Source organism: Rhineura floridana, chromosome 1, assembly GCF_030035675.1.
Source record: "Rhineura floridana isolate rRhiFlo1 chromosome 1, rRhiFlo1.hap2, whole genome shotgun sequence".
NCBI lineage: Eukaryota > Metazoa > Chordata > Lepidosauria > Squamata > Rhineuridae > Rhineura > Rhineura floridana.
This window is the reverse complement of record NC_084480.1, coordinates 12177969-12204121: the sequence shown is the minus strand read 5'-3', so window position 1 is coordinate 12204121 and position 26153 is coordinate 12177969. Positions and strand designations below refer to the sequence as shown.

At 45.0% G+C, this 26153-nt stretch overlaps 1 protein-coding gene across 1 annotated transcript; it reads right to left on the bottom strand.

Annotated features, from left to right (window-relative positions):
• Positions 1 to 266: 266 nt before the first annotated feature.
• SIGLEC15 (sialic acid binding Ig like lectin 15) lies at positions 267 to 21835 on the bottom strand. Its single transcript, XM_061629600.1, has 6 exons — positions 21702 to 21835; positions 8168 to 8280; positions 6878 to 7261; positions 4972 to 5331; positions 1010 to 1061; positions 267 to 403 (listed from the first exon to the last, which is right to left on the bottom strand). Exons 1-6 carry the CDS (start codon positions 21833 to 21835, stop codon positions 319 to 321), a joined length of 1128 nt encoding a protein of 375 aa, XP_061485584.1. The 3' UTR covers positions 267 to 318.
• Between the last annotated feature and the right edge of the window lie 4318 nt (positions 21836 to 26153).

Below are 26153 nucleotides of genomic sequence, written 5' to 3'. Positions count from 1 at the left end.
TTCATTAAAAAATATACAAAGCAGCCCCCATAAAATCACCGGAAAGTTTTGGCAGCTCAACTAACGGCAAACTACATCACTGACGTCCTTCAAAATGTTCACTGCATGCTGCACCCACTGCAGGTTGTTGCTGCAAATGACCCACTTCTGTCATTTTGCATCAAAACATTGGTGACTGAAAAATGCACTGTGTGTGACCTCCACTTCACTGCATAAAACAGAGAGAGAAATATGTAGCTGAGGTTTTTTAACACATGTGCATAACTTTTTATTTATTTTGTTAATTTATATACAGCTTAATGCCCAGATGGCTTTACTCTATAGATTTCGCTCAGGGAGACTTTGGCTTATGGAGTTGATCCTGCGGCTGAGGTTTTCGTATGGAGATTCCTGCATTGGTTGCCTGCCAATGAAAAGCGTCAACAACATTAATGCCAAGAGTGGGAAACTGAACCTAGCTTATTCCCAGGTCATGGTGGAAAAATAGCACAGCTTCTTAAAATTTAAGAAAGTCGAGTCCAAATCCCATTGATTTCCCCCAACCTGATACTTTTAAGTCCTGTTGATTTCAGGGAGAGAGAAACCTGTGCAATCGTATGAATGTCTACTCAGGCGTCAACTCCACTGAGTTTAATGGGACTTACTCCTAGGTAAGTGTGTACAGGGTTGCAGGTTTTAAGCGTATGTTTAACTCTCTGATGGAAATCAACAGGGAGCTTTGGCTCGATCATGCCTTAAAGGTTTTAATTTACAAAAGATGTTGCTGTGGAAACAGCCACTTTGATCCATCCAGATCCATGAACATAAGAAGAACATCATTCTAGTCCAGTTTTGATCAGGCCAGTGGCCTGTCTAGTCCAACACCCTGTTATCAGAGTGGCCAACCAGATTTTAATGCAGAGAAGCTTCCTGAGCCACGGGAATCCTTCCATCAAGCCCTCCCTCTTGCATCTGACACTCTCCTAGACCTGCTGACCCAATGTGAAGCTGAGATGTAAGAATTTCTTACCGTGATAGGCTGGTTGGAGCCATAAAGCTGTCTGTGATGCATGGGGGGAAAACTAAAGGGAAGGAAGGACATTAGTTTTCCTACTGCATCATGGTGTCATGTCCAAATGCGCAAACACAGAGGAGCCAGCAAAGGTCCAGGTTCTTGATAGACTTACGTACTGGTTCTCACTGAGACAATAAACCTGTGCCTGGGCCATACCATTTCAGGCTGAATGGGGAGGGGCTGGCATGAATGCTGTCCTGTACAGAAGTTTCCTGCATGTAGAAAACTAGATGTCAGGAAGAAGGGTTGTTCTCCCTGACATGCTTGTTTTCTATGCACAGGAATAGTTTCATCCTTGAGGAGCATGGTGTTACTTTGTGTACAATGGCTTTCCCCCAACATGGTGCTCTCCAGCTGTTGCTGGACTCCCATCTCCCACTGTTCCTGACCATTGGCCGTGGAGTCAAACAAGGAGCACAGGTGCACTGTCTGGGGGTATTCCTTGCCCCACCTCTGTCCCTAGAGGCTCCAGTGCTTTCTGCCAGCTTTGGCCATTCACGGACCATAGTGGCTCGACCACAGCGGCCCATGCATTGGTAACCTCAGAACTCAATTGCTGTAACACATTTTATGTGGGGCTGCCCTTGGACCTGGTCCGGAGGCTTCAACGCGTGCAGAATGCTGCTGCAGGACTTCTCACAGGAGCAGATGATTGGCAACCTGTTATTCTGCTGCTGGAAGAGCTGCACTGGTTGCCAGTTTGTTGTTGGGCCAGGTTCAAGGTACTTGTGTTAATTCACAAAGCCCTAAGCAACTTGTAAAGCCCATCCTGAAGAAGCCCTCCTTGGATCCCCAAGTTTTTAATAACTTCTGCCCAATTTTGAACCTACCATTTTTGGGCAAGGTCATTGAGCGAGTGGTGGCCAACTAGTTGTCAGCACACTTGGATGAAATGGATTACTTGGATCCATACCAGTCGGGTTTCAGGACTAGTCACGGAACTGAAACAGCCTTGGTCGCTCTGGTAGATGATTTGAGGAGGGCATTAGATAGGGGAGAATTCACCTTTCTTGTCCTCCTCGATCTCTCAGCGGCTTTTGATACTGTCGACCACAGTATCCTTTTACGTCGCCTGGAGGGATTGGGAATTGGACGCACTGTATTACACTGGTTCCATTCCTTTCTCTCCGATAGGTACCAACAGGTAGCAATGGGGGAGGAGGTTTCAGACCCTTGGCCTCTCAATTGTGGTGTGCCACAGGGTTCTATCCTCTCTCCCATGCTATTTAACATTTATATGAAGCCGCTGGGGACAATCATTAGGAGATTTGGGCTGCAGTGTCACCAATATGCAGATGACACTCAGCTCTATCTCTCGTTTAAATCTTCGCCAGAGTTGGCTGTGGAGACCTTGTCCAAGTGCCTGGAATCCGTGAGTGGATGGATGGGAAGGAACAAGCTGAAGCTGAACCCCGACAAGACCGAGGTGCTGCTTGTGGGGGACAAAGTAAGGTTGGGAGATGTTGACTTGAAGTTCAATGGGGTAACTCTACCCCTGAAGGACCAGGTCCGCAGCCTTGGGGTTGTACTTGATTCCAGGCTGTCCATGGAGGCTCAGATTTTGGCAGTGAGCCGGGCAGCCTGGTATCAACTACACCTCATACGAAGGCTGCAACCCTACCTTCCTGCTCATCAGCTCCCACTGGTAGTACACGCCCTGGTCACCTCTCGCTTGGATTACTGTAATGCGCTCTACGTGGGGTTACCCTTGAAAACGGTCCGGAAATTACAACTTATACAAAATGCGGCGGCTCGACTACTTACGAATAGTCGCCGCCGGGATCACATCACACCAGTGTTGTTCGATCTACACTGGCTTCCAGTTGTTTTCCGAGTCCAATTCAAGGTGTTGGTATTAACCTTTAAATCCCTATACGGTTTCGGCCCAGTTTATCTTACGGAGCGCCTTCAACGCCACCAATTATGCCGCCCGACAAGATCAGCCACACAGGGCCTTCTCTCAATCCCGCCGACAAAAACAGCCAGATTGGCGGGTACTAGAGAGAGGGCATTCTCAGTGGTGGCCCCCACCCTCTGGAACTCCCTCCCACAAGATCTCCGGCACGCCTCTTCCCTAAATGTATTTCGGAAAGCCTTAAAGACCTGGCTCTTTCAACAGGCCTTTGGGATCTCCAGGGAGGGTTAATTGTCTTGATTGAAATGCCTCCTGCCCTGTTTTAATATTGTTGTTGCAGCTGTATTGTTTTTATATTGTATTATTGTATTTTATTATATTGTGTTTTAATGATTTTGTACGTCGCCTAGAGTGGCCATTGGCCAGATAGGCGACACAGAAATTAAATTTATTATTATTATTATTATTGAGCCCAAAGTACCTTAAGGACTGCCTGTGACCACTGAGATCTTCTGATGGGGCACTTTTGTTGGTTCCCTACGCTCCTCAGGTCTGGTTGTCCTTCACCAGGGACCGAGATTTCAGTGTAGCAGTCCTTGCCCTGTGGAACTCCCTGCCAGTGGAGGTTTGGCAGGAACCATCCCTTCTTTCTTTCAGGCGTTTCTAGAAAACTTTTTAGATAGGCCTTTTTTTAACATGAATTTCTCTCTAATCAATGCAGTATTTCTTGATGCTTTTATCGTTTTTACTGATTTTTTTTTATTGATTTTTAAATTTTATTGTCTTTTTGTATGTTGTAAGCTGACTTGATGTATTTCAATGAAAAGTGTGGCTTATAAATATTTAAATGTATGTATGTACAGAATGCACACCCTGTTGGCTAATCAAGCTCACCCCATGTCACATTTTAGATCACAAACTCCTCAGGGCAGGAACATGACCCTTCATACTCTAAAACAGGTGTGGGCAACTCCCATCATCCCTAGCCATTGGCCATGTCTGCTGGGGCTGATGGGAGTTGTAGTTCAGCAGTACCTGGAGGGCTAAATGTTCCTCACCCTTGCTCTAAAGCATTGGTCTTCAATGGGTGGGCTGTGGCTTGATCTAAAGTGGGGTACAACAGCAGCACTACCCAACATCCAATTGTATTGCTAAAAAAAAAATTAAGGAATGGGTCCCTAAATGCATGTTTGGGTTAAAGGTGGTCTGAAAAAGGTGAGGACTACTTAAAGCTCCATGCATGCTGATGTTGCCAAATTAAATAAAAACTCTCCCATCCACAGCACATATTTAAAGCACATTTAAACCATGCGGCTTTAGTAAACAGTAGTTTACTCCTTACAGCTACACTTCTCAGCACCCTGAACGAACTAGGGTTCCCAGGATTCTTTGGAGGAAAGCCAGGTACATTAAAAGGGTTAAATCCACTTCATACATTTAAAGCACAACTAATGCATCCTTTTTACAGACTGGGAAGTGAAGCCGACAAACTGGGATGTGAACCCAGATCTCCTGGTGATCTGTCCACATTGGTTATGAATGCATGCTGTACCATTATCATTTCATTTCATGCATTTATAAATCGCTTTTTATAAGGCATCTTGAAGCACTTTACAATACAATAAAGGCAACTCTAAAGTTGGACAGTGAAAAAAGTGGATAAGAGAAAAATCAACTCGTTTGAAATGTGGTGTTGGAGGAGAGCTTTGCGCATACCATGGACTGCGAAAAAGACCAATAATTGGGTGTCAGAACAAATTAAACCAGAATTGTCACTAGAAGCTAAAATGATGAAACTGAGGTTATCATACTTTGGACACATCATGAGAAGACATGATTCACTAGAAAAGACGATAATGCTGGGGAAAACAGAAGGGAGTAGAAAAAGAGGAAGGCCAAACAAGACATGGATTGATTCCATAAAGGAAGCCACAGACCTGAACATACAAGATCTGAACAGGGTGCTTCAAGACAGATGCTATTGGAGGTTACTGATTCATAGGGTCGCCATAAGTCATAATTGACTTGAAGGCACGTAACAACAAACGAAGCATACACCTACCTCCCTTCCAGAAAGCACCAACCCCTAGGATCACCACCAATGCCAGTAATTTAATCCCCAAGGCTACGAACAAGAGGACCAGGATCCAGGAGCTGCTCCCAGCTTTGAATTTGTAGAAGTACACAGCCCCTTCTGCTCTCCCAAGGCTGTTAACAGCTGTGCAAGTGTATTTCCCGTCATGCGTCAGGTGCTGGAGCTCCTTGGTTATCTGGTGGGTCATACTTGAGGCCAAAGTAATGTTGCCAGAAGGAGGCCCAGCCCAGGTCAGGGTAGGCAGTGGCTCTCCTTCCGCCGTGCACTTTGCGTGGAAGGCGTGATCCTGGCTGGTCTGGACAGAGATGTTCACGATCCTAGGGGGAGCTTGAGAAAGTCCCAAAATGTGAACAAAATGCAAATATATAAACATACGTCTATGCATAAATGCAAAGACAAATAGTATCTGCCACAACCTTTTCAGCGGTACACACCGCAGGAATGGAAAGAGCTGTCAGTTTCAGTTCTCTCAGTCTCTCATTTTTCCAATCTTAAATTCAGTTTTATGCATTTCTGCATCAATTTGCAATTTTTTAAAAAAATCCTCATGAAAATTCATCAGCATTTAATTTTTTTTCCTAATAAACACATTTTTGTAGGCAGTTTCGGCCAATGTACACATTTTTGCAAGCAATTTCTCCTAATATATTGCATTTTTGTATGTTATGTTCACACGTATATTTATTTTTATGCCCGCTTTCCCCTTACCTATGCATTTTTGTAAACATTGTTTGGTAGGTGAACTGCATTGCAAAATTTGGATAAGTGCAAATTTTGAAGGATGGCTGTGTTTCGGTTCACATACTGTTTCAGAAAGTGCAGATTTGATAGGTTCAGCTTGTAATGCGAACTGAATCAAATTTCTCACCCATCCCTAGCACACCCACAGGAAAATCCCTCCAGCGATGGCACTGACTGAATGAAGAAAAAGAAAAGAGCAGGTGGCAATTGCTTTTACAGTCCAGTCCATGGCAAAACAAAAATATTGGAATAAAATAATGTGCTGTGAAAAGCACTCTCCTTGCAGGTGACACTTTGTACAATTAAGATCTTGTAACCAAAGTTTACATGATGGTTCCTGAGATCAAAGAGCATGTTTTCATCTATGTTTGGGTGGAACTGGATGCCATTTTGAACCAAGATTGGCAGACGGAATCTTTCGAAAGGGCACAGACTTTTATTTATTTATTTGCGTTTCTTAGAATCCCCAAGCAACGCTGGAGACACAAGTGGCCTTGGTGGTGGTGGTGCAGACTGTCTTCCACCAGCTTTGGCTGGTTACCCAACTGCGACTCTAAACAGGGATAGCCTAGCTTCGGTTATCTATAATCTGGTAACCTCTCGGTTAGATTTCTGTAACATGTTATACATAGGATTGCCTTTGAAGACTGTTTGGAAACTGCAGCTGATGCAGAATTCAGTTGCCAGTCACTAGCTTTGGGAGATGCAGGGCAACCTGTGCGCTGGTCTCCATCTCTCAGAATCTGCTGCCTCCCGTGTGCACCTCACTCTACCTAATGGTTCTGCTTGTGGCATTTCTTCAGTGAAGGTTCCTATTTTTGGAGGGTGCACTTTCACCACTGCCACTTCAAATACCCTTTGGGCCTAGTCCACACCACTGCCCAGAAGAAGTGGGCAGGGCAAGGCAAGGGGAGCCAGCTACTCATTTTTCTGCTTCTCTTTGCACAGATAAGGAAGGACAGGTGGACCGGCAAAGAGAGGCAAAGGAACTGGAGCAGAAGCAAGGGAATGGAGGCTAGTAGTGGGCCCCCTATTAGGATGAGGGCCTCAGCTAGTGCCCATGGATGCCGACCCCGGTCATCCTTTCCAGCTCTTTCTCCCTCCCTCTCTATTGGATTTGAAGACCACTCACCTATGAGGTGGAGCCTGAGCCCCATCCTGCTCTCATACTTGTCGTGAAAATCCCCAGAGAACTCGACTCGGCAGAAGTATCTGTTGCTGTCGTTCCAGGTCAGGCTGTCCATCTGGAGCGAGAGATTGTTCTGCCGCGGGTTCCCCAAGAGCTTGTATCTGCTCTGTGAGCCCATGGTGGGTTTGCAGAGGTCGCTGGAGCTGTGCGTAATGCACTTGAAAACAACCGTCCCGTTGTAAGGCTCCTTCACCCGCCAAATGGCTGTCAGGGTCTTGTCATAGGTGTTGTGCGGGTGCGTGAAAGTGCAGGGCAAAGCGACTGTCTTGCCAATTTCACCGGTCACCTCCGATGGGACGTGCATGGACCAGCCTTTGGCAGACACGCCTGGAAGCAAAACACCGAGACTCTTTAGTTAACCAAGAAACTAAATGGCCGATCAGAAGCTTGGCATCGTTCCCGGTCCTTTGCATTTCTGGTTTAAAAGGATCCTGCAGAGAGACGCTAGGAAAGCCCTGTGCTGGAGACCCACTTCCAGTCAGAGTCAGACTAAGTGGCGGTCTCTTTCAATTAAGGGGAGGACCCATTAGTTCAGTGACCGAGCACCTGCTTTGCATACGGAAGGTCCCGGTTCAGTCCTGCACATCTTGAAATAGAGATGGGAAGGTAGCCGGAGAGCTGCTGCCAGTCAGTGCAGACAATACTGAGCTACACCGACCAATGGTCTATAAGAAAAGTCTTGCTGGACCAGGCTCAAGGCCCATCTAGGCCAGCATCCTGTGCTTACAGTGGCCAAGCAGACGCTTCTGGAAAGCACGCAAGCGGGACTTGAGCACAACAGCCTTCTCCCCTCCTGCAGTCCACAGCAACTGGTATCCCAAGGCTTACTGCCTTCGACAGTGGAGGGAGAACAAAGCCATTGTGGCTAGTAGCCTCTGATAGCCTTGCAGAACATTGGAACATTGGGAAGCTGCTTTATACCGAGTGAAACTGTTGGTCCATCTAGCTCAGTACTGTCTACACTGACTGGCAGCGGCTCTCCAGGTCTTCAGGGAGGGGACTCTCTGAGCCCTACCTGGAGATGCAGAGACTGAACCTGCAACCGGCTGCATGCAAAGCAGATGCTCTTCTAGTAAGCCACAGCCCTTTCTCCGTATCATTGAATCAGAAGCTGCCTTATACTGAGTCTGGCTATTGGCCCATGTAGCTTGGTACTGACTGGCAGCAGCTCTTTCGGGTTTCAGGGCGGAGACATTCTCAAGAGGGGGAAAAGGTTGTCAAAGCAAAACTCACCTTTCGGAACGATGCAAAGGAGAAATGTGAGCATGAATCCAGCGCCTTCCATCTCCTGGGCTGCTGCAGAATAAGACTGGTTTCCTGAAGGGTTCTGATCCACCCTTTGTTCACTGTAGGGCCAAATGCGGAAACAGCAATCTGCAGAATGAATGCAACTGGATGTTCCCTTAGCCTGGAAAAGATGAGGTCATGTGGCCGGGCAACTATGTCTTTTTATTAATCATGCTGCAATGAGTGGAAAGGCCATAGTGGAGAAGAGTCACCAGGTTCCTCTTATTTATTTATCTTTTTAGCTAGAGTGAACTGCCTTGTGTTTAATGCTGTGCCAAAAAATTCTCCTCTTTTTATTTTCTGTTTTACCACCTTCCATCCATTAATGAGAAAAGAAATTGCATTTGAAAATTTCAGTGAAATTCTCATGGCGCGGGGGCAGGGTTTTTGCAATGCATTCTTATTTTTGAGGTGCCTTAGGGTTCTTTGCAAGGGCCCTTTCTTTCATAATGCAAACCATTCACGCTCTGCAGCTTTCATTGGCATCCATACTCCATGTTTAGCCCAGAGGAAGACATTGTGAGTTCATTTCTTCCATGGGCCTTTTTCAGATCAGGGAGCACAGGAAAGCTGCAGAGTTCAGGAGGAATATTTACCAGAAAGGAAAATTCACACATCACTCTTGGCCACTTTGCAACGCTAAAGGCAGCTCAAAACTCCACCCCCACCCCTACAGAAACCCCTTGTCCGGAAATATTTTCAAAAGCCTTGGGCACAGCTCTTATTCTTTCCTCTCCTAAGGCCATCCTTGGGCTCCTTGATGTAGGAATGTGCAGTTATCTCAATGGGCCTGCCCTTTGATGGGAATCTGCGCTTTTGACCCTTTTCTGTATGACCCCATGAAGGCAATTTGATACAACTGTGGTGTTAAGAAGTGAGCGTTCACCACTAGAGGGCAGTTGCGCTTGAAGGAGACACAATAAAGTTGAGCAGGACCTTCCCCAATAAATTGGCCTTGCCATGTGGGGAGCAAAATATGTGGGGAAGAAATTAGATTCAGTTCAGATGTTAATGCAAACCTACCTACTTTGCATTTTCCAAAATGATATGCTGGCTGAAACACATCTATTCTTCAAAATGTGCAGTTTTGTGATGCACTTCTCCAGCCAAATAATGTGTACAAAAATATGTGTACCAGAGGAAGTGACCATGAAAATGCGCATATTAGTGAAAATGACATCACAATGCATTATATTATGGAAAACTGTGTCTGTCAGGCAAAATTGCATACAATGATATGTACAGGGGTGTAGTCATACAGGGTTGTGGGGGGAGGCTGTAGACCCGTTATTTTTTTTGGGAGCAGGGTCCCAGCCAAGTCCCTATGTCTGAGTCAATCAACATAAAAGGGGAGTCCTTGTCCTTTTTGTGCTGACTGGAGCCAATCAGAGTGAAAGGAGATGAGTCAGCCATTCAGAGACTTTTCTTAGTAGTTAACACACAGCCTCCCCTTTCATGCTGGCTGGCTAGGGGTGTCTGTTGTAACGGAGTGTGGACTGGCGAGGCAACACGGAGAGCAAGGGGGAAAGGGGGCGTGGCTATGAGGGGGCATGGCATGAGTGAAAGGTCATGAAAGGATCCTACACTTCTGAATTTGCCACTGCACTACTGGATGTGTATATTAGGAGAAATTTGCCCTAGAATGCTGATGAACTCTCTCTCTCTCTCTCTCTCTCTCTCTCTCTCTCTCTCTCTCTCTCTCTCTCTCTCTCTCTCTCACACACACACACACACACACACACACACACACACACACACACACACACACACACACACACACACACACACACACACACACACACACACACACACACACTTGCAAGCTAATGAAGGAATGTGGAGAACTGAAAGCTGAAACTGACAGTTTCTAGCCTCAGCCCTCCATTTGCAATATTGGGTGTGTGTAATAATTTTGGTCAATTTCACAGAGCTAAGGAATGCTGAAGGGGTGTCTGTGAAGGGTTTTGAACAGCCCAACCCACTAGATGAAAGTATTCTTAAAAGCTGCAGCATTTCCAATCTTACGAGATTCCACAACGGCATGGAAGTTTGTGGACCTTTGCTCCAGTTTCCAGGTATATTACTTGATCTTGGCTGAGTCACCAGGGTCAAACTGACATGTCACTGGAAAGGGAAGGGGGATTTAAAAGTTTTAAATAAATAAACAAGAACAAAGAGTATTGTACAGCCTGGTGAGCCTGAAGACTTTCATAAGAACACAGGCGCCTTGCTGCATGAGGCCAGAAGGCCCATCTAGTTCAGTGCTCTGCTCGCACAGTGGCCAACCAGATACCTATAGAAAGTCAGCACGCAGGTAAGCACGCCCAAGTGCAACAGCATCCTCCCCATTTGCGATCTCCAGCAACTGGTATTCAGAAGCATCCTGCCTCTGAGCATGGAGGCAGAGCATAGCCACCATGGCTAGTAGCCACTTATAGCTTTATCCTCTAGGAATTTGTCCAATCCTCTTTTGAAGCCCTACAGGCTGGTGGCCATCACTTCCTCTTATCTTACTCATGTATTCATTTCTTCTTTCATATGTGGTGGCAGCAGTGCAGTCCTTATAAAGGTTTATCCCAAGGTAAATCCTGCTGAGTTCAATGAGGCTTGCTCTCATGGAAGGATGCATGGGATTGCAACCTTCTTCCTGCCCACACCTTCTGGGTTGTGTCTAGTCGCCCTAACCCCTCTGTAGAATTCATCAAGTCTGTGCTGAGGCCCCACCAAGTACACACATTTCTCTGTGAGAACAGATCCTTCCTTTGCAAGAGACCCCAATTCCTGTATGCTTCAAAATTTGCAAGGGCTCTTACGAGGGATGTCAGTGGCTGCTTATTTGTACCACGTCCAGAATGGAAATCAGTCCTGTGAATATGATCAGTATTCGCTGTTGTGATTGGTTTAGTCCGCAAACAAAATGTAATTGATTATGTGGTGTGTGTGTGTGTGTGCATTGTGTTTACTTTACTTTGCAATGAATGGGGTCGAATAGCACAATGGCAATGTAATTTATGACATAAGTTAGGTAATTTTGCCACAGCAGACAGTGAGATGACTAACGTAGCTTTTGGCAGAAGATGAACTGCAGAGGAATGGAGAAAGTGCGGCATGTGACAAATACATGACAGAATGGAAATCGATTCCTTCTTGTCTTCCTGCTCTGTACAGACATTACAATGAACACATTGAGCCTTGGGTGGAGTCTGCCACTGCAACCCCTCCCCCTAAGAAATCCACGCTTTACAATCTCTGAAAGAAGCTTATATGGTCATTTAAAGACAGGAAACAGATCGCCATGGGCCACAGCTCAATTTTGCCAGGGCTCACCTGAGCTTAGTCCTGCAACCTACTTTAAAGGCTGGGATTCAAGCTTGAAACACTGGAAGATAATAACAATAAAGGGGGAACGGCTTCTGAGCATGTGTGGAGTTCTTTGTCCTTACTTGCAGCCTGCTCCCATCTGAAATTGAGAAGATGACATGAATTCTAGCCAGCATTGTCACCAAAGACTTTTTTCCTTCTGGGGCTTGTGGAAGGGCTGAATTCATTGGTACTGCAGATGGTAGGGTTAAACCTCCCCTCCCCGTGTGTTGTGGTCTTGATGAAAATCTGACTCCCTCCCATGTCTGCTATTCATTTTTAATGCTATCCATTTTTTCTTTAAAAAAACACACGACAATGTGCTTGCTAATGACACATTTAGCATCATGTCTAGCTACCCATGACCTTGTGACCTTCAGGGTTGAACCAATGGGCTGTGCCTTAGCTCATTCCCCTGGCTCGCTTTCTCAATCTCCACACAACGTTCATATTTTAATGGCTGCAGGGACTGTTGATAAATCCCGTCCCGCCCTGGTTTGCAATGCTCCAAGCTGTAAATTGCAGACTCCGAGTGCGTTCGCGTTCCATAAAAACTTATCTGGCCCTTTGTGGCAGTGAGGGGTGAATCAGGAAGGGCAGTGGAATTTTCCCAGCGGGGACAATGCCAGCCAGCAGAGCAGCAGCGAGCGCAGGCCTGAAGCTGTGATGTGATGTGGAGCTTTAGAAAGTGGGGCTCTGAGATGGACTTGTGCCAACCTTCCCCTTGTGTGTATTTGATTCCTGTGCAGCCAGGGAAACGCTGAATGGTGAACTGGGAAGGAGGGGTGCATAGGATTACCCGGCCTGGAAGCCTTCCATCCTCCACAGCATGGCAGCAATTCTTGGTTGCTGTGGTGACAGACCCACCACCATCCTTTTCACTCTGGAACTTCTGAAGGGGTTAGGAAGATTTGCAGAAGCTCTTTTTCACAGTGGCTCACGTTGCAGCAGCAGCTGTCCATTTCAGGCTTCTAATAAACTGGTTTGTTTTTTTTAAAAAGGAAGGAATTATTTGCATTTACTCAAGCTTTAAATAGGGCTACTGCAAAATGTGAAACTGTGTTCAGAGTAGGGATGGGTGAGAAGTTTGATTCAGTTTACATTTCAAGCAGAATTTATCAAATTTGCAGGTTCTGAAACAGTAGGAGAACTGAAACATAGCCATCCTTCAAAATTCACATTTATTAGAATTTTGGGATTCAGTTTGCCAACTAAACAAGATTTACAAAAATGCATGTATTAGGGGAAAGTGTGCATAAAAATGAATACGTGAGTGAAAATAACATGCAAAAAGGCATGAAATGATGAGAAACAGCTTGCAAAAGTGTGTACCTTTGTCAAAACTGCTTGCAAAAATGTGTTTATTTGGAGAAATTCACACTGAAATGGTGGAGAATTTTCATGAGGATTTTTAAAAGAAAAAATAACAGATTGCTATAGAAATGTAGAGAACTGAATTTAACACAGGAAGAATGAGAAACGGGGAGAACCGAAGCAGACAGATCTTTCCATCCCTCGTTCAGAGACACTCCCCGGCCCTCTTGGCATGGGTTCTTTCTGGACCTTTAACAGTGGACAGGTTCAAGGGGTGTAGCTTTCCCTTTGGCCATGCATCTATGCTGGGCCAATGACCTTCCTCAGGGATGAGTGAACCTCTGGCTCTCCAGATGCTGCTGAACTCCAACTCCCAGCTAGCACGGCCAACAGCTGGGGATGATGGGAGCTAATCATAAGATCAGCCCTGCTGGAGCAGGCCAAGGGCCCCCTCTAGTCCAGCATCCTGTCCTCACATTGGCCAACCAGATGCTCCTGGGAACCCCAGAAGGAAGACTTGAGTGCAACAGCACCCTCCCCTCTGTTTTTCCCCAACAACTGGTATTCAGAGGCTTATTGCCTCTGATACCACATATAATACACAGCCATCATGGCTAGTAGCCAGAGATATCTTCATCCTCCACAAATCTGCCAAATCCCTTTTTAAAGCTGGCCAAGTTGATGGCCATCACTGCCTCTTGTCAGAGTGAATTCTGTCATTTAATGATGCGCTGTGTGAAGAAGTGCTTGCTTTTGTCTGCCCTGCATCTGCCGATGCTCGGCTTCATTGGATGGCCCCCAAGTTCTAGTATTACGAGAGAGGGAGGACAACTTCTTTCTTTCCACTTTCTCCACGCATCTAAAGAGGATATGGGGTGGAAGGGGATAAAGTTATTAGAGTATTACCGAAGTGCATCACTGGGCTTATCCACACAGGAGCCTAACTTTGTAGTAAAGAAGCTGCTTTTACCATCACAATAGCTTTTCAAGGTCCACACTTCTTGCCCAATGGTAACTTCCAATCCGCTGTTTTCCTTTCACACAAGTAGGTGTTTCTCTGCCAAGGTTTAGTATTGCTGTTTCCTTGTGGCCCCACCCCTAATTTTACAAGTTTACTCCCTCCAGAGTATCAATATTGCTAATGGAGAAGAGGAGGATTTTTTGTTCAGTCTCATCATTTCTTGTCAATTGCGCACCTCTTCCAACTGAAGCCTGAGAGTATTGGGGTGCAATTGACTAAAACTATATGAAACTGATTAGAGGGGGTACTGAGTGAAAGGTAAAGTAGGCAGCGGCTGCTGCAGCTTTTGCGGGCAGCAGAGAGGGAGGGAGCGGGTGATGGGGCACTAAAAGAGAGCCCGCCCACTAAAAAAACATTGAACCAAAGGAGGAGTGCAGTGCAGCTGAGACAGTGTTTCCTTTTCTTTCACATTATAATTGGATTGGGCTGATACGGATTTAAAGGGGAAAACTGTGTCTTAGCTTCTGCTTGCCTGCAACATCATGTGAACCACGCAAACTACAAAGGGATGCAAGTAGCACCAGACACACACTAAATTGCTGTGTGGACGAGCCCACTGCCTTGCGGGGATATTGGCCTCTGCAGATGCCTGACAATGCTGATCCCAGATGCCGCCCATCTGTGCACTTGCCCTTCATAATGGCCAGTGGTGCCTGGAAGTGACCTGGACTTCCAGGAGGCTGTCAACTAGCTTTTTAGCAACAGCAGTAAAAACAAAAAGAATTCACTTCTACGGAGGTGACTGCAGAGGGGTGTGGACCTTCTAGGGTGCCGCATACAATGTAGCATAGAAGCATCAGTGACCTTAGCAGTACAGAGTGAGAACTATACCCTGCCACCTCTATTTCCACAACACTTTTGCCTCCCTGCCTGGGTCATATACAGTGGCTGCTTTGTGTCAGTGAAATGCAAACACTATAAAGGCTGCAAGAGACACGACACAGTGGCAATAAAAGCAACACATACTGAGCAGAAGTGGTCTCTGAAACAAACGTCTGTTGCCACAGGGCCATGTTTCCTGTGACGCCGGGTGTTTCTTTAGGAAGAAGGACACTGTGCTGAACATTTCTCTCATGCTTGCCCCCCCACACACTGTTCTAAATCAATGAATGAGAAAAGGAATTACATTTGAAAATGGTCGAAGGGGAGAGTAAAGGTCGTATTCAATGTAGCACTAAGGAAATCATTGTATGATTTCTGCTTGCATTTGTGCTTGCTCAGCAAAACAACCTCCCCTCTCCTCTCTCCACACACTCTTCTGGGGGTTCTTCTGACCCTCCAGAGCAGATTTGGGGAAGGCATGGTGGGGAGATGGGGGGAATCCCATTGTGGTAGCAGGAACCCTTGCACTGGCTTCTACTAGGTGAATAAATATATAAAGTTAAATATGGCCCAATATTCTCACAGATGTTGGAAGATTACTTTTAAAAAGGTATAAATTACAGTTAGTGTTACATGGCCCCAAAAAGGAATAAATTACTATTACCATTACAATTGTTCTGAAAGGAATTGATTACTGTTACTCAAAAGCAATCACTACAATTACAGTTAAGTTACTAAAACAAAAAACCTGGAGTGCCCACAAGGTGCTGGCCTTAAGTGCTGCATACCTAAGTAGCCTAAAACAATATTAAAAATAAACACGCACATACACAGAGGTAATAGAACAATTCTTTTTATCCATAGGATAGCAGTGATGGTCTCTCCGTTGGTAAGGGTGGTGGGGAGGGAGGCTGAGGCCACTACTCAGACCTTTGCACATCAAACCAAGTGCAACCCCCACACACTCATACTCTCAGCCAGCAAGCATCATCTCTCTCACTCAACCACCTCCAGGACCCTGCCTTGCAACCAACTAAGGCACACCCACCCAAACAAACATTTTCCCATGGGATGCAAAAAAGTTAAAAGACTGCAAATGCAGCACAGTAGCCATGGAGGGCGGTGGAGGCTGCTTTGCGTCCCAAGGGCAAACACAATATTAACACACACAAACACACACACACACGGACGTCATCGTCTCTCACCTCCACAGTTCTTCATCTCCATTCTGCTGCTGCCTCCTCCTCCTCTTTCACCCACATCCTTGCTCTCCGGCTCCTTTCTCCCTCCACTCCATTCTTCACCACCACCATCCATTTTTTAAACAATTGTTTTCTCCACTACACCCCTCATCTCGCTCTCCATCTCCTCCCTCGTTGCCTCCTAAACACCCACAGAGCATAGGGAAGAGCAATGCTGTGCAGAAGCCCAGTTTGAGGCACATGGAAACATTACAATTACTTCTCAAAAGTAATAAACTTACTCCTTGTTCTATTACAATCAAAATGTATAGCAATTACCCACTTGTTCCTTAAAAAAGTAATACATTACAGGTAATTTGTTTTTTGGTACGAATTACTTCCAAGCAGGAAGACCTTGAGATGAGATATGAAATTGAGGAAGCATCCAAACTAGGAAATGTGGTAGTAATGGGTGACTTCAACTACCAGGACATACACTGGCCGCATATGTGTTCCAGTCACGACAAAGAAGCAAAATTTCTAGATATTCTAAATGACTATGCCCTAGACCAGTTGGTCTTGGAACTGACCAGAGGGATGGCAATCCTGGACTTAATCCTCAGTGGGGACTGGGACCTGGTGCAAGATGTAAGTGTTGTTGAACCGATTGGGAGCAGTGACCATAGTGCTATTAAATTAAACATACATGGAAACGGCCAATTGTCAAGAAAATCCAACACGGTCACATTTGACTTCAAAAGAGGAAACTTCACAAAACTGAGGGGATTGGTAAAAAGAAAGCTGAAAAACAAACTCTAGAAGGTCACATCACTTGAAAATGCTTGGAAGTTGCCAGAGCTTGGAAAAGTTACTTTTTTGAACTACAGCTCCCATCAGCCCAATCCAGTGGCCATGCTGGCTGGGGCTGATGGGAGTTGTAGTTCAAAAAAGTAACTTTTCCAAGCTCTGAAAAACACTATATTAGAAGCTCAACTGCAGTGCATACCGCAGATCAGAAAAGGTACCGCCAGGGCCAAGAAGATGCCAGCATGGTTAACGAGCAAAGTCAAGGAAGCTCTTAGAGGCAAAAAGTCTTCCTTCAGAAAATGGAAGTCTGGTCCGAATGAAGAAAATAACAAGGAACACAACCTCTAGCAAAAGAAATGCAAGAAGACAATGAGGGATGCTAAAAAAGAATTTGAGGAGCACATTGCTAAGAACATAAAAACCAACAACAAAAAATTCTATAAATACATTCAAAGCAGGGCACGATCTAGGGAGGCGATTGGACCCTTGGATGATAAGGGAGTCAAAGGTGTACAAAAGAACCATAAGGAGATTGCAGAGAAGCTAAATGAATTTTTTGCATTTGTCTTCACAGTGGAAGATATAGGGCAGATCCCTGAAGCTGAACTAACATTTGCAGGAAGGGATTCTGAGGAACTGAGACAAACAGTGGTAACGAGAGAGGAAGTTCTAGGCTTAATAGACAATATAAAAACTGACAAATCACCGGGCCCGGATGGCATCCACCCGAGAGTTCTCAAAGAACTCAAATGTGAAATTGCTGATCTGCTAACTAAAATATGTAACTTGTCCCTCAGGTCCTCCTCCGTGCCTGAGAACTGGAAAGTGGCAAATGTAACGCTAATCTTCAAAAAGGGATCTGGGGGGATCCTGGAAATTACAGGCCAGTTAGTTAACTTCTGTCCCTGGAAAACTGGTAGAAAGTATTATTAAAGCTAGATGAACTAAGCACATAGAAGAACAAGCCTTGCTGAAGCAGAGCCAGCATGGCTTCTGCAAGGGAAAGTCCTGTCTTGGTAACCTATTAGAATTCTTTGAGAGTGTCAACAAGCATATAGATAGAGGTGATCCAGTGGACATAGTGTACTTAGACTTTCAAAAAGCATTTGACAAGGTATCTCACCAAAGACTTCTGAGGAAGCTTAGCAGTCATGGAATAAGTGGAGAGGTCCTCTTGTGGATAAGGAATTGGTTAAGAAGCAGAGAGTAGGAATAAACGGACAGTTCTCCCAATGGAGGGCTGTAGAAAGTGGAGTCCCTCAAGGATCAGTATTGGGACCTGTACTTCTCAACTTGTTCATTAATGACCTAGAATTAGGAGTGAGCAGTGAAGTGGCCAAGTTTGCTGACGATACTAAATTGTTCAGGGTTGTTAAAACAAAAACGGATTGCGAAGAGCTCCAAAAAGACTTCTCCAAACTGAGTGAATGGGAGGAAAAATGGCAAATGCAATTCAATAGAAACAAGTGTAAAATTATGCATATTGGAGCAAAACATCTTAATTTCACATATACGTTCATGGGGTCTGAACTGGCGGTGACCGACCAGGAGAGAGACCTCGGGGTTGTGGTGGACAGCACGATGAAAATGTCGACCCAGTGTGCGGCAGCTGTGAAAAAGGCAAATTCCATGCTAGGGATAGTTAGGAAAGGTATTGAAAAGAAAACAGCCGATATCATAATGCCGTTGTATAAATCTATGGTGCGGTTGCATTTGGAATACTGTGTACAGTTCTGGTCGCCTCATCTCAAAAAGGATATTATAGAGTTGGAAAAGGTTCAGAAGAGGGCAACCAGAATGATCAAGGGGATGGAGCGACTCCCTTATGGGGAAAGGTTGCAGCATTTGGGGCTTTTTAGTTTAGAGAAAAGGCGGGTCAGAGGAGACATGATAGAAGAGTATAAAATTATGCATGGCATTGAGAAAGTGGATCGAGGAAAGTTTTTCTCCCTCTCTCATAATACTAGAACTCATGGACATTCAAAGAAGCTGAATGTTGGAAGATTCAGGACAGACAAAAGGAAGTACTTCTTTACTCAGCGTATAGTTAAACTATGGAATTTGCTCCCACAAGATGCAGTAATGGCCACCAGCTTGGACGGCTTTAAAAGAAGATTAGACAAATTCATGGAGGACAGGGCTATCAATGGCTACTAGCCATGATGGCTGTGCTGTGCCACCCTAGTCAGAGGCAGCACGCTTCTGAAAACCAGTTGCCGGAAGCCTCAGGAGGGGAGAGTGTTCTTGCACTCGGGTCCTGCTTGCGGGCCTCCCCCAGGCACCTGGTTGGCCACTGTGAGAACAGGATGCTGGACTAGATGGGCCACTGGCCTGATCCAGCAGGCTCTTCTTATGTTCTTATTCATATATTTATTTATTTATTAAAAAAGAGGAAACGTTTCTAGCAGTTCCTCCAGCAGAGGGTGAAAAGTGCAGGCATGGTCATCTCTCAGAGATTCTGGAGACAAGAGCTGGTGAATAACACTGTTAAGAAGACCTTCTGGGGCAGTAATTTTTATATGTTTTCTTTCAGACCTTCAGCAGCTTGATTCACCCTCCCAAAGTGCAAACTTTGCATGCATCCAGATTAGATCATACTAATTAGCATCTCTGCAATCACAGCCCAGGTCGCTGGCAGTCTTGTAGATTGGGTTCCAAGAACATTCCCTTTCAGTTTGAACTAAGATATTGTGTTTTGTGTTCTATTTCATTTTGGGAGTCTCAGCGTTCTCATTAATTACTTTTGAGTATTATTCATGTTGTCCCAGAGCTTGGAAAAGTTACTTTTTTAAACTACAACTCCCATCAGTCCCAGCCAGCATGGCCACTGGATTGGGGTGATGGGAGTTGTAGTTCAAAAAAGTAACTTTTCCAAGCTCTGTGTTGTCCTTGCTGCTTCAGAGCCATAACAACTGCTGGATGACCTCAAAGTTTCATGTGGAGGGTGTGGTGTTTGCCAACTCAGCCCTGTCCTGGTCCATCTTTCTGCAGAGTAGAGATATACTTGGCGTCTCCTTAAGGCTCTGCTCTTATGGTTTATCACCACAGCAATCTTAGGGGCTAAGAAAGCAAGCATTCTAATAAAATAGCACCTCTACGACATTGAACAACAAAGCAATTTGGCTGCTATGAGAAATTTCTGCCCATAGTATAACAGTTTTCTGCTCAGTCATCTGAATTCACTGGCACCATATTTACAAAATTAATGAATGAATTAAATGTAGAAGAGCTTTTCCTAGAGCAAGATTGAACAGATTACCCTCAGCCATATTAAAGGGGCGTTGTAAAAGAATTCCACTGTAAAATTGTGTATGCCCAGGTGGAGTTGGTAGTGTTGGAACAGTAGCCCATGTAATGGTATTCTGCCCTTTCTTTAGAGATTTGAAAAGTGAGCTGATTACTGCACTGTTGTTATTGTTACGTTTGATTGTCTACCCCCATTTTGGTTCAAGTGGAACCCAGGAGGTGCAAGGTGGGGAACTATAACTCCCACCCACCCCCTCTCTCTCTCTCATACACACACACACGATGGTATGGGTGGTTATGCGTTCCAGAGGTGTTGTGCAAAGAACAACAAGGGCAGTGTTAAGAAACAAAATTAACTACGAGCGACTGAATAAATCTTCTCCTTTGCAGTTTCCCCCAGCACAGTAGAATATTCCTATTGTCCAAAGAAAGTAGCCTAGGTTTTTCAGGGTCAGCAAGAAACATACACGCACACACACCACAAAATCACCAGATGCTCAGACCCCTCCGTGGCAGGAGGGGGAGAGAGAAAAAGTCTTTTTAAAACCGAGGCTTGAATCTAGGAAAAGAAGCTGAGAAGGAGAGGAGAAGGGGGGGGGGCAATGGTGATCTGTGCTCCAACACATATAGCCACGCTCTAAAACAACGCTCTCAAGGCAGGACTGCAGGGAGAGAACCAGGGAGACAGTCTGGCTCTCGGTGCAAACCTTGAGACTAAGAGATTCTTTCCTGTTTTTGGTTCAGAGCTCTTACACCTCACACCAGCTGCATCCAGCTGCCCATTCCCGGCCTATCTCTTCTACCTGTCACTCTTTATAGTAATAGGGTTCTTTGATCTGTTTAAAGTTATGAATGGGTTAGGATATTAATGATTAATGCTGCCACGCACCCGAGTAATTTTCTCAATAAAAGAAAGCTTTGCTTTAGTCTGGTTTGGACCTGCATTTTCGGGTTATATACACACCATTTAGGCACACTTCAGGGCAAAGCACTTGTTTTTATCCCTAGCAAAAGATCTCCCTCCTCTCAAGGAGGTGTGCTTCATGGGCCATGTGGGTGGCAAGTTCACACACTCAGGCTCCCAAGAGCACGTGTCATAACATTATCTTTCCCAGGGCCTTCAACTAACTTCGATGTAGTTTTTCTTGTTGCAGACCAAGGCCATGGGGTGACAGAAATATCTGCAAAATTTTTAGCAGATGCCATTAGAACAAGATCTTCAATGGTACCTTGGGTTTTAATCTGATATAGGTTGTTTTGTTGTTGTTGTTGTTGATGATGGTTTTATTTGTCCATTTCTCTTACAATGATGGATTTTGGATATATCAATTTCACCGGCTGGTATTCACCGGTTCCCTCCGGTATTGGAGGGAAGGTGGGGACATACAGGAGATTATTGCGGAAGTCATGCTAGATGCATGATGGCACAGGGTTCCTGTAACTTGCCAATTAGTGTGAGGGGGGAAATGGGGAAAATTGGAAGCCTTCTCTTCCTCGGTTTTTGAGAGTCCTTGTGATCCAAAATGTTTCTAGCAGGGAAGGGAAAGGACCAGACTAAGAGGAGCAGGACTAGGAATGGGTGAGAAACTCAATTCAATTCACCTTTAATGCTGAATTTATCAAATTCCCATTTTCCAAAATGATATGAGAACCGAAACACAGCCATATTTCAAAATTCCCACTTCTCTGTGTTCTTTTTGGTGGGACAGAGCGATGTGGCATTGCTCACTTGGCTTCTGACATGGAGCCGCTGCTGCTAAGTGAGAGATTCAGACGTGGTGGAAGTTCAGTGATGGCACAGTGCCGCTCTCCCTCTCGGTTAAGGATAGCGACATCCTCCTTGCAAAGTCCTGATATCGACATCCCGAGTTGGCATTTGAAGGTCTTCCTAGATGCACATTTACTTTTTGTGAAACTATATAGCTAAAGTGCTTCGGAGTGTCATTCAGCATCTTGAAATGGTACACCAACCATGGCATATGTTCAAAGAAAAGAATGTCACATTTTCCAATTAAAATAGTATCATTTAGGTTGTTAATTACAGCAGACAGGTTGATGCTGTATCCTGTCCCAATCTAGTCATGGGCTGGATTTGCCATGTGCTCTTAAGATTTTAATACCTTAATGATCCGGATGTTTTCTAAGAACAGTGCTAACGCAATATATGGAAGCTGGGAAACAGTATAAATGCTCTCACCATTTCAGTTATTTCCACCAGTGTCTTTTGGCTTCCCTCGATTTTTGGGGCTCATCTTTTCCTGCTGTTGGTAAGTTGTCTTTACAGAAATGCTTTGTGAGAAGAGGGTATGAAGGCACTCTGTGCCTCTGGAGCATATTTGCTTGGGATTTTGGTTTGGGACACTGAATTTGGGAAGAGGCAAATGAGAAAACGAGGGTATTTTGAGATTCGACTCGCAGACTTGGTATGACTCACCGTGAAAACGGAAGAACATGATGATCACTGGAACAGTGTGATACGTTTGATTCAACCTGAGTGTGTGACCTGATCCAGTGGCATCATGTTCATTATTAGCAATGGGCATCCCTACCTAGATCAAACTCCATTCACCTCTATGAGGTTTGCTTCTGAGTAGGCGTAGGTAGGATTTCACTGTCAGTCTAGGAATATTTGCAAGCGATATGCAAGCTTCCCTTATGCGGGCACAGGGTGGTCCAGTTTGCATCTTCCAAACAACAAGCAAAGGAAAATCTTTGATGGTAAAAGAGTGGTGTATTAGGAGTCTGTTTCTGCTCTTCAAAAAAAAAAAAAAAGGAGTTGCGGGATGAGTGGCAAGAGCAACTCCTATTTGGGTTATTTTGTTTGTATTCCAGAAGGAAGATAGAGTTAGGGTCCTCCAGCTGACTAGGCTTGCCTACCTTTACCTGTGCTCTTCTCTGCCGAACGTCCTTCCGTTCTAAACTGATATGGTCAGGGAAGCTGACCTGCCCCTCCTTCCTTTGTCTTCTTTTTTGACTCTTTGGGGAGAGAGGAGACATCTTTGACTTTGCTCTCTCTCCTGAGCCATGAGTGCAGTACTCAAGTCTGGGCACTGCGCCTCCAACTTAGTTGGTTAGTTAGAACTAGGTATGCTTTTCCTATCTACTATGCATTTCTATAAAGTAGCTTTTTTATTGTGCTAAGTATTATATCTCAGTGGTCTAAATGCAGGGTAAAATCCTGCTGTTTACATAAATACACATACTGGCACACACACAGCTCAGACTCCTGAGGATCTCTGCATATACCTGTCATGGAGAGGCAGCCCTAATTTCTGCAAAAGCAAAAGATGCTTTGAGACCCTTGCCTCAGTGCTCTTTAGGGATTAGGGTTTGCTGGCACAATTGAGCCCTTTGATGTCTCCCTCCCCTTCCAATATTAAGCAGGAGGCTTTTTACACTGCCTCGAGATGCAATCCAAATCCCATTCGACCACGAATTTAACGTAGGGACACTTGGAGCTACAATGAACACCAGATGGGATCCACATTATTAGCCACAGCTGATGAAGGCACAGCCAATGGTTCTGCAAAAAGTCATTTCTGACTCAGCTTCCAGAGAATGGTGTTTTCCAGAGCAGGGGCAGGAGGGGAGGGAACTGGCCAAAGGGTAGGTGGAAGGAAGCAGGAAAATCAGAGGAAGAGAAGTGAGTTAGCAAGCATGCCCAAGATGAATGGAAAGAGGAGCAGCAGAAAGCACCGCTGGAGCATGTGTGCTGTGAGGCAGGTATGTGCTGTACAGGAAATTAAAACGAATATTTATTTATTTATTTAATTTGCATCACACTTTAAAACATCATAAAAACAGATCTTAAAATACATTAAAACAAAATGACATTAACATTAAAAAAAACAACTTTAAAAAAGGGTTAAACACATTATTAAAAACATATTGAGCAATTCTAACACATACGCAGACGGTAAGAATATGATTATTGCACAGACAGTGTGATGGATTTGTTTTATCCTGAGTATATGACCTAATCCAGGGGCAAGAAATTCATGATGAGGGGTGGGCATCAGTTCCGTGCACTTCCTGCACTGCGAGAGAAATAGGGGTGATCCAAGTGAGGCTTTCACATGTCCGAGTTGGACTGAACCTTTAACAGCGCATCTCCAGCTGGACTCAGATGCTCCCAAATTTAAAATAGGAGGTACTGTGTTTCTACCCCCACCCACCCCCTTTCCCTTACACAGGTCGGTTGGGGGAGCGATCTCTGCCAGCACGAGGAGGATGTCTTCTCACAAATCCATACTGGAGAGCAGACTCCACCTGTCAACATTCGGGGTGTATGAACGGTGATGCCTGGGGTGACCTCTCCCTACCGCAACCTCCCCCTACACCATCCCTACTTACCCCCGTTGAATACTGTTGTACAGACTTGAAAAGTATTACATTTTCCATCCAGGAGAACCCCTGCGGGTCTCAAACTGAAATGTCACCAGCTTCCACTCCAGTGATGCTTTGCACCGCACCCTTGCACAGGAAGGAAAAGAGAGGCTCCAATGCTTCACCAATATACCTCCTTGCTCCCCACCACACCACACCCCCATCCAGTGAATGCCAAATAGCTTGCTCCTCTGGTACAATCTTGCCTTGCCCCTTGCTGCTGTCTGTACAGCATAACAGAGAGAGCAGACATTTAGTGTGGTGGCACCGACCCTTTGGGATTCCCTTCCCTTAAATATTAGACAGACGCAGTCTCTGTTACCTTTTCGGCACCTACTGAACACCTTCCTCTTTCAACAAGCCTTTTACATAGAGACCGTCCTAGTTTGAGTCTGTGTTGGAATTGCTTTCCAAAATGTTTTTAAAGCTGGGTATCTTCTTAAAATAAGATTGGATTGGATTTGTTTTTAAAGCTGTTTCAATGTGTTTTTAAAGATGTTTTGTTTTCATATGTTTTAAAGTTTTGTTTGCTCGTTTTTAAGATGTTTTAGGGTGCTTTTCGTGTTTTTGTTTGCCACCTTGATCTCCTTCTGGGAGGAAGGTCAGGATATAAATTGAATAAACAATAAATAATCAAGCAAGCATTAAAGTGCACGTCAACATTCACAAGCTTAAATGATTCCACTCCTTTCCCCCCCAGATTCTTTCTGGACTGGAAAGTCATCTATCAACATCAGAGTGATGGAAATGCTCCAGTCATGGCCAGTGCCCCTTCCTTTTCATAATCCTCCTGTCTACCCACCACCCCTGCATCTTCCCCCGTCTGTGCTCCTGCCATGGGACTGGCCTGCCCTATCCTGTTAGAGTTACTACGCATGCTCCTACTGGCTGCCCACCACGCTGGCATCCTCCCCTGTCTGTTAGAGTCCCTGTATCGATTTTGGAATTTGGCAGATCACTCTAACTCCTGAGCAACAAGCCAAACCAGAGATATGGCAGGTTCTCAGGCCCTAGCTTTCCTCAACCTTTATCAGAAATCCATTTGCCACCGCTGATGCAACCAAACTCATTTCTTTACAATCCCAGAACAAGCTCACATCTCCTCTGGTGACAGGTCCTGTGCTGTGTGCAGGATGAGCTCACCCCTTCATTGAATGGGAACATGATCATCACAGGAATGGAACAGAAAGGTACCCGAATTGCACAAAATGGATTCACAGGTGGTGATTGTATGGGTTTTGGTGCCAGAAATGTTGAGCCTCTCCATCCAAACAAACAACAGCAGACTGGATCATCACCTCTGACATGCATACCTACACCTACCTGCTCAAAGCTCCTTTCAGGTTTCCCTCCAGCTCTCTTAGATATGCAGCTTTTTGCTTCCTTTGTTTCAAGGCAACCTGAAGGCATTCTGACCAAAATTCAAGGGATCCCAAATTCACTTGTCATTCTTTGATGGATTTCTGAATATTCCTCAGGTCTGCAAGATTTATGATGCTTCCAGTTTGCTGAGAAGCTCTGTTATTCTCTGTGTACCTATTTCTTGTCTCATTTTACTCGTTCATCTGTCATTTCACTCTTCTGCACAAAATGTATTGTTCACCTTTCTGAAGCTGCTCAACATGGAAACGCTTTTCTGCACTCCTCTTTCCCCTACAATAAACCTCATCTATCTGCATCAAAATGATCTGTTGTAGTCCTCTTATGTTTTACTCATATGGGGCAATCAGGTTTAGATTCCGGTTGGGCGAGGATTGCTCAAGGTAGAAGTGATTTTAGGAAAGATACAGTTTGG